We start from the raw sequence: 18,801 nt of genomic DNA, 5'->3' as shown, positions 1-18,801 counted from the left end.
ATTCAGTTTCCCGTTTGAGTTTGTGGAATGTATCTGCAACTCTTCAAATCGAATGATCTCTAATTTACACGGGATAATTCTACTTTGAAATTGCCATTTTAACCCTTGTACGCGCTCTCGTGTCCAGGCTAAACAAAACGCAGCAGAATTTCCCTTTACAAGACCATGTTACAAGCTATCGGGTGCTCAACTTTGATCCTTTCCTCAAAGGATGAAACAGAGTGGTATAAATATTTGCAAACTCAGATAGCCCCTAGCTAGTCCACCCACAGGCATTCCGCACACAAACACAATAGCATCATTACATCGGAGGGAGTAACAAAAGCTTTCTGCCAGCAATGGCGGAGCTTTTGGGCATGATTGCGAGTGCCGCGGGTGAAACAACTGGCTAGCAAGCTTGGCGAGGTTGTGAATGAGGAGATCGCTCTGCTGTGGGGGTTCCAGGACGAAGTGGAAGGCTTGGAGGAGAAAATGAAAGATTTAGAGGCCGTGATGCATGATGCTGACGATAGGCTGCGCCGAGGAGAAAGAGATGGGGAGGCAGTTGGGCGGAAGTGATGCATGATCCACCACCACGAGCTCTAGTTCATCTGTAAGTAATTTGCTCCTCTACTGCCCCCTTGCCGATTTAGTAATTTGCTCAAGTACGTTTTCCGCCGTGGATTCTGAGTATATTGCATGGGTTTGGAATCCACTCTGTTCATCGGTGGCTTATTCTGTTGTTTTTTCTTTTATTGTTTTTATGTTGGTTGATGATCGGAATGTAGGTCTGATCCAGTGGCAACAGCCAGTGGAGGAGCCCTGAACAAGCCCACATATTTCTGAAAATCTAGTCATATTTGCTAACTTCCACATGTAAGCCTGCAGAAATGTACTACTCCCTTTGTAACTTTTTATAGGACGTTTTTTAGTCCATGGCAGTGTCAAAAAATATCTTATATTAAGTTAGAGGGAGTACTATTTAGGATTGAAGGTTTAATAGGAAATAATTACTTGAACTGCAGCTTCAACTGCAGCTGCATTGCAAGGAAGTTTTACTCATTGTTGGAGAGGGTAGGATGCGGTTGAAGAGTGAAACCGGTAATAGCAGAGCATGGAGAGGCAAGTTAAATTTCTGCAGGCATTAGCACCTGCAAAGTTGTGATGAGGAAGGAAGGAACCTTGCGGGAGAAAGTTCCAGAACATCCATGCTTTTCTCTGCAAATTGTTAGTATCAATTGAACTTGACTGACTTTGTTATGAAAAGATGCAACATAGTGAACTGTTGAACCTTCCTATATACTAAGCTTTGTTAACCAATAAATAGTTTGCATTGTTCTGGCTAATTTCAATCTGTATGCTGAACTTTAAGTATCTACTCGGCTTTGAAAGCAAAGATGGATAATTCTTCTCATAGTATGAGCTCTCTTTGGCAGCACAGCTGAGGGTGAGCAACAGGCGGAGCTGGACGCGCCATGGAGTTTCAACATGGGAAGATGGAATGGAACACTGCTTCTGAAAAGCAGGTTGGTTGCAGGACTGAACTGCTAAGTGCTAACTGTTATAAGTATACGAACTTCCTTAGCACCCATCGATATTACAACACTATGTGCAATTGGCAGGATTGAAACAACCCGCTTCGCTGTATGTTGGTTTCTATGGAGATAGCAAGTGAAATCGTTGAAATAGAGACAGAGACTGCATAACTCATCGACGTTGCGACAACATTCTCTGCGCTTGTAGAGGCGGGAAACCCCTTTCTCTCTTTTGCTCACGTATTGGTGCAACTCTAGTTTAGATTTCTGACCTTTCTTCTTATCCCAGGTGGGATGGCACAACTGTTGGTCTGGTCAGCTAAGACAGCACTCAGACTGAGTCGTGATAGGAGTAGAAGGCGAACGTCAGAGTTCTCTATCGGATGGAACAATGAATGACAGAATGAATAATCGTGATGGGAGTATGATACACATTGTTTTTGCTATTGTATTTCTGAGTGCCAGCTAGAGATGGCATCGGACCAATGTACATTATTTGTGATGTACATGCTTGTTTTCATGGTGCACTCAGAATCGCTGTGTGTGTGTGCTCATAAGATAGCTAATAATTACTTGGCTTGTTTGCATATCTAATAAATGCTACATGTTCTTCACTTGATATTACCTTACTTTGCATTTGTCAGATTTTGCAACTAGGGTGCAGTTTGATCGCCATTTACCATATTCCGCTATTCTCAACTTTATCGCTTAAATTCATTAGGTCGCAACATGGGTCGCCTGCATGATGATGTAATACAACTGGTCGCATCTCCCACCCTAAAAAAATGAAGCATCTCTCACATACTGAAGAAGGGAAACTCCGTGAGCCTGAAAGATTGACACCTAAGGTTTTGCACATGATATGCCCGATATGGCCTCGGTAAACCAACATTATTTCTCTAAGCTGGAATGATATGAAATACTGGTACTACAAATCATCCGGGAAACAGTATTATGCTTGTCGAAAAGATTCGCAAAGCTGCTTACATTACGTACCCATGTTCAGAGGCCACGGTACTCTGCTCATGCTGAAATAGACGCGGATAAAATGCTTTGTATATGTACAGTAGAATATATATATGTCTTTTATTGGAGAGTAGGTTTCAGCGTGAACGATTACCCTGATAACCACTCATCCGAGTTGGAGATGCTCCCCTCCTGGTGGTAGGTACCATCGTCTTGTGCTTCTGGGTCACTGGCATCATAGACAAACGACTTTCTATAAGATGCCATATTAATTGAGGATGAAACATTCAATTCTCATACCATAATTGAAAAGAGAACGGCAACGAAACTGACGATGCCAGTGATTGCACACTGAATTACGAGTTGATTCAGTAATTTGAATACACTAACTTGCGAGCTGGTGCGGGCATACATGTACACTTACTTACAAGTTGCTGAGCAACTCTGCAGAGAAAGAAGCAAAAGATGAGCTAGCTAGTACTGATTCCTGAGACATGCAAATTATTAGTGTCAACATTTTCAGGGATCAGCTTAGCAGCTTCAAACAATATGCCCAATATGTAACACATGCTGCTAAAGAGATAGACACATAAACTTCTTTATACACAAGAATAACATATCAAAACCAAATAAGAAATACAAGTCACTAGAGAGCAATTGTACCTTTGTACTAACTTTCACATTGCTCTGTGATCCATAGGAGAGCATCAACACATGCTCGGAAAGACCCAAACAGGTGCCCTAAAATCGGAATCAGGCCTTGCAGCTCCCTCTAAGTTCTCAGCAACAAATTCATCACAAGATCCATCGGCCAAGGAATACTCGATCCACTTCCTTTTGGCATCTGTGAAGTATAAGCAGTCCCTTCGAACTCCTGGATGATCTGGACCAAGGGAACTTGCAAAGTAATAACCTGAAAAGCATGTCATTCCTTTCGTCGGAACAACACAGCCTACAAAGTAAAAATATGTCAAGAACAATGTGCAGTCACCAAGGCTAGTAGTCCTTGTCCACTTCCCCTCCATTGACTGCCACCGAAAAACATGAAACTCTTCTGGGCAGTCCCCAACAGCGCTAATAAGCAACAACTCATCGAGACACTCTGTGAGACAGAAATACGAACTCCCATGTGCGGCCTGTGTATCCAAATTATCTCCAAAAAACATTAGTTCCACTGTATTCTTGTCTGACAGATTGGCCACGGCGAGACGGTAACATAGGCCGCCAACATCTTCAGATCTGACCAACGCGTGTAGGTTGCCCTTGAGAAAGATCAAATCCTCCAGGACATAGGGTTCAGTGCATGACGCCACACGCCACTCAACATCCCCAAGGCGATAGTACTGGACGGCACGGCCGACCGTCGGAACGAAGGCAAGGACGAGATCGCCAGATAGGAGGAGGCGACAGAAGGGTGCCGGTGGATAGGGGAGGCGAAATCGCTCGCCTGTGAGAAGGTGGACGAAGCTGAGCTCATGGTGGCTGGGGCTGGCGATGGCAATGCGACAGCCAAAAGAGTAGAAGGCGGCAGGGTTAGGATCAAAATCATGGAGGGGGAGGCGGAAGCGCAGGCGACGACGGAGGGGGAGGTGGAACATGGCTCGAGATCCGGGGACAAGGAGGAGGTGGGGGGCTTGGGAGGCGAGGTTGGATGACGACGGAGGGAGGAGATCCCGGTAGGTTGCGCGGACGGCGAAGAAATCCTGGAGGGTGGTCAGGCAACTCGAGATTTGGGGGATGAGCTCGGGTAGGAAGTAGGGTGATGAGGTTGTTGCTACGGGATTTGGGGGCGAGGTGGGGGAGGAGGAGGAGGCCATGATGGTGGCCGGCAGCGATAGTTTTCTCCGGTGCGTCGCCGACTTCGTCATTTAACTCATTGGATCTGTTGTTGGGTGATGCGTTGGATTTGCGCGTGTTCTTCTAAGAGAGAATTCCTTATCTGACCCTTTCTTAAAATATAATTGCCTTTTTTGGCCCTAAAATTATCATTTTCCTTCTTTAATATCATAACTTCATTTTCTTCCTTCCTTGACACTTATATCATTTTTTTGCTATTAATACCGTCAAGTGCGACTTGGAAAATCCTACTTACCTCTGCTTTAGCACGTAGTACAGAAACATAGAAAACTCTTGTTTAGCCGAACAGTCCCACATTCTCTCCCAATTCCACTTCTTTCCCGATTCCTCTCCCACATTCACCGCAAGCCCTAACCCTACCTTGCGCGGCGTGAGGTACACAACAACGGCCGTGCGAGGCTAGGAGAGCGGCATGGAGGAGGGTGTGGGCAACACTGCTACAGATGGCAGGGTGGAAGGCACGGTAGAGGGGGGCCACGGAGCTGCACCAGTCTTGGCCTCGGGCACGCATGGTGGGGAGGCGGATGGCAGCCAAGGACCAGTGGACAATGGGTGAGGCGGCGTTCTGCCAGGCTCTATGGAAGAGGGCAAAGGATTTATGCTGAAGGGCCACGGCCTTGCGCCTGTCTTAGCCTTGCACGGTCAGGGCGGATCAATGGACGGTGGCCAAGGATCACCGAAGTACGACGACCGTGCGACACCCTCGGATGCGACAATATCGTTGTGGTTTGAAGGGTGAGTTCCTCTCTTCTCTAGATTTCTCAAAATGCAACAAATTACTTATAGATGGATATTTCCTGGCAAATCTGCAATGGAAAAAACACAAAGATTAGGTTCATATAAAACAAGTATGTTCAAAGATCTTGGATAATATGTTTACACAAGACACTTTTGTTATTTAAAATATCATGCAAGTACATACGCAATTGATATTTTGCACATGGGTTATGTATGCACAAACTAATGTGTAAGGAAGACATGGGAGTAGAAAGTACTAATGATTAGGTTTATTTGGCTTTTACAGGATGGATCTGAATTCAACTTAACTGCTGAAAATTAAAATGCTTGGCAACCTAAAAAAAGCTATAAAGAATATCCATTGCTTTTGCTTTGAGAAGGTTATCGACTCTGATGTAACAAATTATAAGGACCCAGTTGAATCAATCGTAGAGCAGTACGCGACATGTTATTTGGAAGTTGCACATGTTCAGTACTATGATGCATTTTTTAAAATCTGCCCTGAAGGAACATATGACCAAGAATTGGTGTATTTATTTAGGACAGTAAAACCGAGCTAAAACGAGCCCTCTCACGCCCTCAGCTATTTGAGCCGTCAGATCTCGTGCTAGGATCAATGTTGGCTGTTAGATCTACTGTCTCCACCACCTGTTTTTTTCCTGGCCGGGCTGTCTTAAAGGGCTGCTACTCCAGGAGAAAAATTTGAGGCATGTGGTTGCGCGGGCCTTCCACTCGGCTCATTTAGCTGACTCTGTGCCAGACGCCGCTCGATCGGTACTTCTCCGGTCACTAACCCTCGTTCATGCCTACCTGAAAAAAGTGAAGGCGAGACGGAGAGACGCGGGCGACGCGGGGATCAGATCCAGGCGATGTAGGTGATACGGGCGATGCGGGCGATCGGACCGATCGGTTGCAGGGCGCGGAGAGGGACCGAAGTTCTATCACCAAAGATTGATTGATAAATTAACTGGCCATTGAGACCAGTTAATGGAGTTGAATTGTCAGTTTCTATGTTGTGCGTGATTGGAATTCACCCGCCGTTGTTTAACGCAAGGAGTAGACCAGCCGTTCCTAATCCTACAGGCCATTAATGGAGTGGAGGTCAGTTACAACTTGGCTGCTCCGCCTACATATGCTCTGTCCAGTCCCCTGGGTTATTTCCCCATTCTTCCCCTGGCAATAAAAATCCCTGGAGTCACGCGTCTTCATTAGGTTGCCCCTTCATCTTGAAAATTTGCTGTAAATTTTCCTTCTCACTGCAATCCCTTCATGACTGAGTGTTTGCACTCAGTATGGGCTCCTGCTGAAGCTGCTTTCCACTCCTAATTTGTAACTGAGTGTTTGCACTCAGTATGGGCTCCTGCTGAAGCTGCTTTCCACTCTTGATCCTGAAAATGAAAATAAAAGAGGCATTATATTATGATCTAAAAAAAGAGTTTCTTCATCTTTCTAGCCTCTAGTTGTGACTGTTTTGCCCCATTTTATCTTGCTATACATTTTAATTGGAAAAGTAGATAAAGTGTTGTCTGGAAAACTGCGTCAATATTGAAAACGTTTACATACTCGTTTGCACATGATCGTAGGTACTTTATTGGAATGAACATATGACTGAGTGATTGTTGCATACAGATTAATCACTTGGTAGCTATAGTTACTTCTGCGGGATATTCTAATGAACATATGACTTCTATACATACGTAATCTATCCAATGAGTTTTGCCTTTATTGTACGACACGTTTGATATTAGTTACTTCTGCGGGATATTCTAAGTCAAGTGCATGCCAAGGCTTTTCAGAAGCGTATCATGCATGATTTGGTACATGATCTTGCTTCGTTAATTGCTGCTGGTGAATTTCTTGTTCTTTGATGCTCATGTTACTGGGCCAAGGAGTTGGAAAAACGCAATTCATTGCCGACATGCAGAGTTGATACAGTACCAGAATCAGTCCAATGTTTTTGATTGTCTGCCAAAAACTTAAATCCCTCCACATTAGGGATTAGCAGGAATGACAACTTCCTAAAGAGGCATTTTCTGGATCCAAGTACACGCATGTGCACTTCGGTATCTTGATCAAAACTGTCTTAATCTATGTCAAGCAAAATCATGCTGCCATGTTCCATAAAAATACTGAAGCTACTTTAGGTATCTTGATGCCACGGGATTGCCAATGCCGTCACTTTCTAAGAATATGAAAACTCTGATTATGTCCAATTGCTCACATGAAACCTAGCCTGACAATTCTGTAGCTTGCACAAACTTTGTTATCTGGACCTACCCGGTAACAAATGCCCTGATAAGCTACCTACCTCATTGGGTAAGCTCTCTAAACTCTCCTTCCTCAACTTGTCGGTGTTGGAAGTAACCCAATGTCCAGTCTGATTAGAAGGATATAGGATTAATACTAGCCTGGCGTAGGTGCTATATATATAAACGTTGTAATACCACCTATAAACCCGTCCAGATCGTGAGAAGCAATAAAGCAATAACAGGCCCGTAGATGAGCCCGTGGCAATAACAAAAGTTTTCCCGTGCGTTATTTATAGTAGTACTGATTCGATCAAAGCAAAGATCGATGAGATAGTTATACGAGTCCGTGACACGCTTGCCTACGTCGCTATTCCTTCTAGCTTCAACCAATCAGGAATCCAGCGCTTGGCTTCGTTGTCAGATATCGTGTGTCGTTGTCGCCGGAAAGTACTAGGCGTCGGGACTCGGGACTGGGCCAACAGGTGTTTCTTCCTCCAAGTGTTGCATGAATCCATCTGTGAGCTGGCATGTTTAGAACGTCTAGACATATCAGCGTCGTTCTATTCAAAATCCCAGATAAATTTGGTAGACTTTCAAAGCTCGTATTCCTAAACTTATCAGGGTGTTTCGTGCTCCAAGTGTTCCCTGAATCCATCTGCCAGCTGACATGTTTATACAACACCTAAATATGTCTGAGTGCTGTGGCATTCAAAATCTCCGAGATAAATTCGGTAGCCTTCCAACACTCATATTCCTGAACTTTTCAGGTTGTTCCAAGATAACCAAACTACCTTACAATCTTAAACTTCAATCTTGCGAGCATATGAACCTATCATATTGCCATGAGCTAGAAAACCTGCCAAGATTTTGGCAACCTTCAAAGGCTTTGGTTCTTGAGCCTGTCCGATTGCTACAAGGTTTCATTGCTGCCAGAATCGTTTTGCCAACTTGTTCATTTGAAATCCTTAGATGTTTCAGACTGGCATGAGCTCATGGAACTTCCTGAATGTTTTGGTAACCTTTTTGAGCTTGACTCTTTGAACCTTGAACCTAGCAAGTTGTTGCAAGCTGCAAGTACTGCCCGAGTCATTCTGCAAGTTGTCTAAGTTGAGGTATCTCAATCTGTCTTATTTTATGAGGCTTGATAAGCTCCCATCCTCGTTCGGTGACCTTAAGCTTCAATCATTGGACATCTCTTCTGCAGTATCTCTCAATGCCTTGCCGGATAGCATTGCTGACCTGACAACTCAAGTAACTTTGAGGCCATCGCAGTAACACCAAATGTGATTGCCAGCATTCAGAAAATTCAAAAGCATCTTAATTTTCCATGAATAACAGAGCATGTTGTACATCAGATTAAAAAAATGAAGGATGCAGCAGTATATTCGTTGATGGTCTTGACCCCAGTGTCACCGAAGCTGTGTCGAAAGCCCGAAACACGTTTTCAGAGTACTTGTTTTCCTTTTTTTTTGCAGGGAATTCGGAGTACTGTTGGCAAAAGATGTTGTTTTGTTAAATAGACTAGTAGGTTGACTATTCCGTAGTATGCGGGTATGTATTTGTAATTCTGTATATTAATCTAAATTTTAAGCAACCATGTTTCTGTGCATTCAGGTATTGTGCAGAGGAGACGTTGGAATGCTACAAAGCAGAATGGCTGGGAAGCAGAATATGAGGCTCTCAAGAGGTTATAGCACTTCAAACAGATAGGTTCAGGTGTTGTCTCTACTCCACTGCAAAACCAATCTGAGATCCTAATCGAGGAGACCGAGTTGTACAAGCTCAGGTGTGTGTGTGCGAGTCATGTGTCTTGTTAACCAAATACGTATACTGTTTGCTTTATATTCTGGCCAATCTTGATCTCTGTCCTGAGTCCTGAACCTTATCTTATTTCCTAAACTTAATTCCAAAGCTAACATGGACGACTCCTCTCACAAGATGCTTCCACAACCGAAGCAGGGCAACAGAACGAGCTGGATGCACGAGCTTCGACATATGGGAAACACATATGAGTTGCTTTGTACTGTACGGGGATTGCATCTTCAGTTGGATCGGACTGTTAGTGCCAGACCAAAGTGTGAGGCTGCAACAACATTCTCCAAACGGTAACCACCTCTTCTCTCTTTCCCTCGTGTTTTGCTACACCTCCAATATATATACATCTTCCGAGCGATGTTCTTATTTCAGGTGTACTTGATCACAAGCGTCGATCTTGACGGAGAGCGAAGGTGGAGATGGCCCGATATGGAATCCAGGAGATGCAACAAAATGGACGGCGGACCAACCGTGCAGGAGTTTTGATGTTCTTCACTTGTGTATGATGAGCCACGCCAACCTGAACTTCACTGCGGGTTGTGTTCTGAAGAAACACGCATCTCGTGCCACCCACATTTGGTTCCACTCCTGCATGGTGGTTGAGTTCTACTACGGCCAGGTGCTGTACAAGATGACTAAGTGCATCACTATATATATACAGCCTCCTGTGCTGAGACGTGGGCAGCCAACGAGGGACACCCCTGTAAGATAGTAGGGTTTCTATCTATCATTTGACACTAGCGCAAATGGCGCATGCGAGCGACCTATATACAGAAGGGCATGTGTCTTAATACCTTCGCAACGATTTATGTTTCACATATATCATTCTCCTGTGCTGAGACGTGGGGTCCACCACAAGAGCAAATTGGAACAGGTTCGGTGTGCTTGACCAGTTCACTTTTGAAAATAAAAACATAATCAAAACCAGGAAAAATAACATTGAGGTGGTATGCCAACTAAGCATCAAATTGAGGAAAAAGTTTGAAAGGGGTAAATGCGACGCAATTTTGCTTAATTGGGGTATATTTTGAGGATTTTCTTAAATTGAGATCAATTCTGTCACAAGTGTGAAGCGTGGGGTAAAAAATGAAATAAACTATTTTTAAATAGAAAATCCGCATCTATCCAAATGTGTTGTGGACTAGCATTTACTTTATTTTTCAATGGTCTTGAATGGAGGACGAAGGGAGTGGGCGATTGCGGGACCTAGCGCCATATCGCCGGCCGGTAGGCTCTGCATTCCTAGACCCGAATATAGGCCTTTGTTCAGCGATGCATGACAAGATTACTGCACGGATGCGGTGAATGAAGCTATGTCGGCCGCTTGCACACCACCAGAGGTATTCGTTCGAAACTCTTCCGGATTCTTTTTCTGGCTGGATTGGTAGCCCCGAATGTGGATGTGATGATCTAATTTTGACTTGGATACCAATCTCGACCTTTTTAGTGCAAATTAGGCATGTGATTTTCCATCAAAAACAATTTGTGCCGAAGGGGTCGGTATCTGTGGGGGGCAGGTGGAAGCCCAGCCATACCAATGCATTTCGTGTCTTTCACTTTCCTTTTGGTGTAACCGAAATAGAACTTTCTGATCTAAAGCAAAGGCAAGCTCCCTTGCTAGAGAACATAAAAAGGTCGACTAACCATTCTTTTCATTACTGGAGAAAAAACATTATTTTCATTTTCTCTTTCATCAATTGAGATGATAGTCCTCTTCCGAGATCTATATATGGAAAAAACATGTTGCATCAGTAAAGACTCTAGTTGACTTGAAGCTTGTACAAAATGTCATACAAAGCATACTTAGAGCATCTGCAACCTAACTGCTGCATTTCCTTTGTACTTCCGGGTGGACAACTCGGACAATGTCCAAACAGAAGAAAGAAGAAGAAAACATTCATCATCCGCACCCCTCAAGTCATTTAAATATGTCCGAGTTGTCCATATGAACCCTCATATCCAACCCATAGGTAGGGAGGATATGAGGGCGTTCGGGTGTGTTTGGGAAGTCCATCAAGTTTGATTTGTCCTATCTGTTACCACTTCTCTTTTTGTCAGTTTTTTTTGTTTCTCTAAACATACCCATCAATCATATGCATGTGACTAGATATATAGGAGAAAAAGTGAAGAGCATGGCTACATGCACGGATAAATGAGACCTTGGCATACACGTCCGGACAACGTTTGAACGCATCCGCAGACGTATAGGGGTCAAATTAGCTTCTAGATGCTCTTACATTTTGGTCATTGCAAGCCACATAGATGTTGTATTGGAAATTTTACTATACAAAATAATTAGCGAGACAAGACGATGAAACAAAAATATCTACTGAAGCTGAATTGACCTAAATATCTCGAGAGATTCCTTATTTGGCCCTTTCTTAAAATTCGCTTCCTTGTTTGGCCCTAAAAAAGTTTTTCTTCCCTTTACGACACTACATCTTCAGTTTGTTTCCTATTTGACACTTCTGTCCATTCTGCCCACTAACAGTGTCAAATGAAACATAAAAAGACTCTTTTGGCCCTCACGAAGATGGCTCATGTATACGTGCAGTTGTCTGATGTATTTATAATATTTATTTAGACTGATGTATCATGATTTAGTAGTGAAGGTGGTTAGCACTAACAATAAATGTTCGGTCTGAAGTCAAAGTATATGAGTCAGCATCAAGTGTGCCGTTTAAATTTGTTGAGGATTATCTTAACAAATTAGTTTAGGCCTGCGCCTACTGTACATGGATTGTTTAGCCTCTAAGCGAGAGGACTATGCCAAAAAAACACAGTAAGCTAGCACCAAGACAATAACTGCGTGTCCTCGGGGATGTGCGCGCACGTGTCCCGGTCCGGCGAGAAGCCGCCGATGTCCTCGCTGCTTCGTGTCCAGCCATCAAATCGGTGTCCTGTCCAGCCATCAAATCGGTGTCCTGTCACCTGTTTGCGTGCACATATGTTTGATCAACCAATCTAGCGCGATGATTAGTGTACTGCTACTCAAGATCGATCAGTCCAGCCGGCGGTTATTAGCAAGTTTGATGAGTACATACGTAAGGTTGTATGCCAGCCTATTGAAAAATCCATCCACCTGCTTACTTCCCAGACTTGTGCGCTGCTTCGTGTCTTTACTCATGTGAGCCAAAAACATCGGCCAGCAGGGTTGCCATACAGCACTTGCACAAGCAGCGATAGTCGAGACCTAAGCAAAATCTCTCCTGTATTATTTTCTCTTTGTTTCTATTTATATCGGCCAAAACAGTGTTTTTAATCCTTTTTCAACATGAGTGGCAAAACTGTATTTTCATGTCTCAAGTAACACCGTTGGTGAGTAAAATGGACGAAAATGTCATATAAGGAACAAAATTTACTTTTAGTGTCAAATAGGGAAGAAGATATTTCTTGGGGCCAAATAGAGAAGCAAAGTTTAACAAAGGGCTAAATAAAGAATTCTCTCAAATATTTCTCCATAAAGAAGACGAGGCTGGTAGCCTGCCATCTTTTTCATCCAACCATGGAACACAAGTGGAGCTAAGTCATATGTCCTGGATATCTACCGGCTAGAGAATTAGATTATTTGCCGGAAGCCCCGGAGCGCCTATACATCAGCCACATGAAAAATTTGTTTGCATGAGTCACTTTTGTTAATCGTTAGATCTTTATTGTACGACCGAAAACAAATCATACCCTCTTCGTCTTCAACCTTCATTTTCTTCTTCCCCACGCAGCCGCCAATCAACCCATTCCTAATCACCCGCCTCCACCCCCACGGCCGGTGGCTACTGCCGCCTTCCCACCCTGGCCTCCCTTCGACCTCCCCCCTTTACTATGCTGGCCGCCGCCCTGGCCATTCCACTAAGCTCTGGTTTGATGAACAGCTAAGGCAACCCCTCGCGCTAACCCCCATTATTTTTTACTCACTCTTGCCGGCTCCTGCTCGTACACGGCTGGGACTCCCTGTGGTCAGCGCTCGTCGCTACCGCTCCTCACGTCACCGCTGCCCTCAGCCTCGTGTGAAGCGGATGTGGCTGACACTTTTTTCAGGTACCTGTTAATTAGAAGAATCGTTATTTGTCACACTTCTCGAAGTGTTCTATGGTTTTTCTTAGGATTGTCTCACTGGCGGATGGACCCAAGACCCCAAGTCATTGTTTCACGAGGTAAATAATCAACCTGGGAAGTAATGTGTGAGTTAAGATTTTCCACGGGTAAAAAATATGTGAACAAAGCCTTGGTTGCCATATCTAGCGAACGTTCGGCATAAGAGATGACATTTGTGAACGTCTGTCTCGCAGTTTTAGTGTATCTGGAGGACCTGAGTGGTCTTTTTGTAAAAGTATCATGATATTCCTTTAGTTTCGAGTGTGAAAAAGCCATCCAAACTAGTACATGGTAATATCAAAATCGTGTGGCAGCTAGGGCGTTCGCTGGCAGTTTATTGTGAACAAACGTTAGCCAGTTACTAATTCCGAAAAAAACAGGTGAGCCCATCTTCCTCCCCAAATCTACCGCGACCATGTATGCGGGGATGAACGGCGCCGCCCGTGGGAGTGGGACTCTGGGAGGATTGCGGCGGCCGGTGTGGGGGACCTGGGGGGATGGTTGGGCACGCCGCTGCGGCAGCGCGGCGTGGGGCTTGCGGTGCCGGAGCAAGCGGCGCCTGAGGTACTCTCCTGAACCTACCTCGCGGTCTTCTTCCAGTTGTGATTGGCTGCTCCTAGTTGATACTACTAGATCTAATAACCAAATTCACGCCCGCATTTCTCGAAGCAATTCGAGCTGACACATTGACTGCGAGTTTAGTCCTTCTGCCATGTGGATTATCCTGTGAAGTATATTCAGTTTCCCGTTTGAGTTTGTGGAATGTATCTGCAACTCTTCAAATCGAATGATCTCTAATTTACACGGGCTAATTCTACTTTGAAATTGCCATTTTAACCCTTGTACGCGCTCTCGTGTCCAGGCTAAACAAAACGCAGCAGAATTTCCCTTTACAAGACCATGTTACAAGCTATCGGGTGCTCAACTTTGATCCTTTCCTCAAAGGATGAAACAGAGTGGTATAAATATTTGCAAACTCAGATAGCCCCTAGCTAGTCCACCCACAGGCATTCCGCACACAAACACAATAGCATCATTACATCGGAGGGAGTAACAAAAGCTTTCTGCCAGCAATGGCGGAGCTTTTGGGCATGATTGCGAGTGCCGCGGGTGAAACAACTGGCTAGCAAGCTTGGCGAGGTTGTGAATGAGGAGATCGCTCTGCTGTGGGGGTTCCAGGACGAAGTGGAAGGCTTGGAGGAGAAAATGAAAGATTTAGAGGCCGTGATGCATGATGCTGACGATAGGCTGCGCCGAGGAGAAAGAGATGGGGAGGCAGTTGGGCGGAAGTGATGCATGATCCACCACCACGAGCTCTAGTTCATCTGTAAGTAATTTGCTCCTCTACTGCCCCCTTGCCGATTTAGTAATTTGCTCAAGTACGTTTTCCGCCGTGGATTCTGAGTATATTGCATGGGTTTGGAATCCACTCTGTTCATCGGTGGCTTATTCTGTTGTTTTTTCTTTTATTGTTTTTATGTTGTTTGATGATCGGAATGTAGGTCTGATCCAGTGGCAACAGCCAGTGGAGGAGCCCTGAACAAGCCCACATATTTCTGAAAATCTAGTCATATTTGCTAACTTCCACATGTAAGCCTGCAGAAATGTACTACTCCCTTTGTAACTTTTTATAGGACGTTTTTTAGTCCATGGCAGTGTCAAAAAATATCTTATATTAAGTTAGAGGGAGTACTATTTAGGATTGAAGGTTTAATAGGAAATAATTACTTGAACTGCAGCTTCAACTGCAGCTGCATTGCAAGGAAGTTTTACTCATTGTTGGAGAGGGTAGGATGCGGTTGAAGAGTGAAACCGGTAATAGCAGAGCATGGAGAGGCAAGTTAAATTTCTGCAGGCATTAGCACCTGCAAAGTTGTGATGAGGAAGGAAGGAACCTTGCGGGAGAAAGTTCCAGAACATCCATGCTTTTCTCTGCAAATTGTTAGTATCAATTGAACTTGACTGACTTTGTTATGAAAAGATGCAACATAGTGAACTGTTGAACCTTCCTATATACTAAGCTTTGTTAACCAATAAATAGTTTGCATTGTTCTGGCTAATTTCAATCTGTATGCTGAACTTTAAGTATCTACTCGGCTTTGAAAGCAAAGATGGATAATTCTTCTCATAGTATGAGCTCTCTTTGGCAGCACAGCTGAGGGTGAGCAACAGGCGGAGCTGGACGCGCCATGGAGTTTCAACATGGGAAGATGGAATGGAACACTGCTTCTGAAAAGCAGGTTGGTTGCAGGACTGAACTGCTAAGTGCTAACTGTTATAAGTATACGAACTTCCTTAGCACCCATCGATATTACAACACTATGTGCAATTGGCAGGATTGAAACAACCCGCTTCGCTGTATGTTGGTTTCTATGGAGATAGCAAGTGAAATCGTTGAAATAGAGACAGAGACTGCATAACTCATCGACGTTGCGACAACATTCTCTGCGCTTGTAGAGGCGGGAAACCCCTTTCTCTCTTTTGCTCACGTATTGGTGCAACTCTAGTTTAGATTTCTGACCTTTCTTCTTATCCCAGGTGGGATGGCACAACTGTTGGTCTGGTCAGCTAAGACAGCACTCAGACTGAGTCGTGATAGGAGTAGAAGGCGAACGTCAGAGTTCTCTATCGGATGGAACAATGAATGACAGAATGAATAATCGTGATGGGAGTATGATACACATTGTTTTTGCTATTGTATTTCTGAGTGCCAGCTAGAGATGGCATCGGACCAATGTACATTATTTGTGATGTACATGCTTGTTTTCATGGTGCACTCAGAATCGCTGTGTGTGTGTGCTCATAAGATAGCTAATAATTACTTGGCTTGTTTGCATATCTAATAAATGCTACATGTTCTTCACTTGATATTACCTTACTTTGCATTTGTCAGATTTTGCAACTAGGGTGCAGTTTGATCGCCATTTACCATATTCCGCTATTCTCAACTTTATCGCTTAAATTCATTAGGTCGCAACATGGGTCGCCTGCATGATGATGTAATACAACTGGTCGCATCTCCCACCCTAAAAAAATGAAGCATCTCTCACATACTGAAGAAGGGAAACTCCGTGAGCCTGAAAGATTGACACCTAAGGTTTTGCACATGATATGCCCGATATGGCCTCGGTAAACCAACATTATTTCTCTAAGCTGGAATGATATGAAATACTGGTACTACAAATCATCCGGGAAACAGTATTATGCTTGTCGAAAAGATTCGCAAAGCTGCTTACATTACGTACCCATGTTCAGAGGCCACGGTACTCTGCTCATGCTGAAATAGACGCGGATAAAATGCTTTGTATATGTACAGTAGAATATATATATGTCTTTTATTGGAGAGTAGGTTTCAGCGTGAACGATTACCCTGATAACCACTCATCCGAGTTGGAGATGCTCCCCTCCTGGTGGTAGGTACCATCGTCTTGTGCTTCTGGGTCACTGGCATCATAGACAAACGACTTTCTATAAGATGCCATATTAATTGAGGATGAAACATTCAATTCTCATACCATAATTGAAAAGAGAACGGCAACGAAACTGACGATGCCAGTGATTGCACACTGAATTACGAGTTGATTCAGTAATTTGAATACACTAACTTGCGAGCTGGTGCGGGCATACATGTACACTTACTTACAAGTTGCTGAGCAACTCTGCAGAGAAAGAAGCAAAAGATGATCTAGCTAGTACTGATTCCTGAGACATGCAAATTATTAGTGTCAACATTTTCAGGGATCAGCTTAGCAGCTTCAAACAATATGCCCAATATGTAACACATGCTGCTAAAGAGATAGACACATAAACTTCTTTATACACAAGAATAACATATCAAAACCAAATAAGAAATACAAGTCACTAGAGAGCAATTGTACCTTTGTACTAACTTTCACATTGCTCTGTGATCCATAGGAGAGCATCAACACATGCTCGGAAAGACCCAAACAGGTGCCCTAAAATCGGAATCAGGCCTTGCAGCTCCCTCTAAGTTCTCAGCAACAAATTCATCACAAGATCCATCGGCCAAGGAATACTCGATCCACTTCCTTTTGGCATCTGTGAAGTATAAGCAGTCCCTTCGAACTCCTGGATGATCTGGACCAAGGGAACTTGCAAAGTAATAACCTGAAAAGCATGTCATTCCTTTCGTCGGAACAACACAGCCTACAAAGTAAAAATATGTCAAGAACAATGTGCAGTCACCAAGGCTAGTAGTCCTTGTCCACTTCCCCTCCATTGACTGCCACCGAAAAACATGAAACTCTTCTGGGCAGTCCCCAACAGCGCTAATAAGCAACAACTCATCGAGACACTCTGCGAGACAGAAATACGAACTCCCATGTGCGGCCTGTGTATCCAAATTATCTCCAAAAAACATTAGTTCCACTGTATTCTTGTCTGACAGATTGGCTACGGCGAGACGGTAACATAGGCCGCCAACATCTTCAGATCTGACCAACGCGTGTAGGTTGCCCTTGAGAAAGATCAAATCCTCCAGGACATAGGGTTCAGTGCATGACGCCACACGCCACTCAACATCCCCAAGGCGATAGTACTGGACGGCACGGCCGACCGTCGGAACGAAGGCAAGGACGAGATCGCCAGATAGGAGGAGGCGACAGAAGGGTGCCGATGGATAGGGGAGGCGAAATCGCTCGCCTGTGAGAAGGTGGACGAAGCTGAGCTCATGGTGGCTGGGGCTGGCGATGGCAATGCGACAGCCAAAAGAGTAGAAGGCGGCAGGGTTAGGATCAAAATCATGGAGGGGGAGGCGGAAGCGCAGGCGACGACGGAGGGGGAGGTGGAACATGGCTCGAGATCCGGGGACAAGGAGGAGGTGGGGGGCTTGGGAGGCGAGGTTGGATGACGACGGAGGGAGGAGATCCCGGTAGGTTGCGCGGACGGCGAAGAAATCCTGGAGGGTGGTCAGGCAACTCGAGATTTGGGGGATGAGCTCGGGTAGGAAGTAGGGTGATGAGGTTGTTGCTACGGGATTTGGGGGCGAGGTGGGGGAGGAGGAGGAGGCCATGATGGTGGCCGGCAGCGATAGTTTTCTCCGATGCGTCGCCGACTTCGTCATTTAACTCATTGGATCTGTTGTTGGGTGATGCGTTGGATTTGCGCGTGTTCTTCTAAGAGAGAATTCCTTATCTGACCCTTTCTTAAAATATAATTGCCTTTTTTGGCCCTAAAATTATCATTTTCCTTCTTTAATATCATAACTTCATTTTCTTCCTTCCTTGACACTTATATCATTTTTTTGCTATTAATACCGTCAAGTGCGACTTGGAAAATCCTACTTACCTCTGCTTTAGCACGTAGTACAGAAACATAGAAAACTCTTGTTTAGCCGAACAGTCCCACATTCTCTCCCAATTCCACTTCTTTCCCGATTCCTCTCCCACATTCACCGCAAGCCCTAACCCTACCTTGCGCGGCGTGAGGTACACAACAACGGCCGTGCGAGGCTAGGAGAGCGGCATGGAGGAGGGTGTGGGCAACACTGCTACAGATGGCAGGGTGGAAGGCACGGTAGAGGGGGGCCACGGAGCTGCACCAGTCTTGGC

General features: G+C 44.6%; 2 protein-coding genes across 2 annotated transcripts; both read right to left on the bottom strand.

Annotated features, from left to right (window-relative positions):
• Positions 1-2,112: 2,112 nt before the first annotated feature.
• On the bottom strand, positions 2,113-4,354 carry LOC147981563 (uncharacterized). The gene is made up of 2 exons (XM_087517158.1): positions 3,144-4,354; positions 2,113-2,709 (listed from the first exon to the last, which is right to left on the bottom strand). The coding sequence occupies exon 1, from the start codon at positions 4,346-4,348 to the stop codon at positions 3,188-3,190; it is 1,161 nt and encodes a 386-aa protein (XP_087373284.1). The 5' UTR covers positions 4,349-4,354; the 3' UTR covers positions 2,113-2,709; positions 3,144-3,187.
• An 11,724-nt stretch (positions 4,355-16,078) lies between these two features.
• On the bottom strand, positions 16,079-18,278 carry LOC147981562 (uncharacterized). Its single transcript, XM_087517157.1, has 2 exons — positions 17,110-18,278; positions 16,079-16,675 (listed from the first exon to the last, which is right to left on the bottom strand). Exon 1 carries the CDS (start codon positions 18,261-18,263, stop codon positions 17,154-17,156), a length of 1,110 nt encoding a protein of 369 aa, XP_087373283.1. The 5' UTR covers positions 18,264-18,278; the 3' UTR covers positions 16,079-16,675; positions 17,110-17,153.
• Positions 18,279-18,801: the final 523 nt, after the last annotated feature.

Source organism: Triticum urartu, chromosome 3A, assembly GCF_056163025.1.
Source record: "Triticum urartu cultivar PI428250 chromosome 3A, HENAU_Tu73, whole genome shotgun sequence".
Lineage (NCBI taxonomy): Eukaryota > Viridiplantae > Streptophyta > Magnoliopsida > Poales > Poaceae > Triticum > Triticum urartu.
The sequence above is the reverse complement of the archived record's forward strand: the minus strand, read 5'-3'. Positions and strand labels throughout refer to the sequence as shown.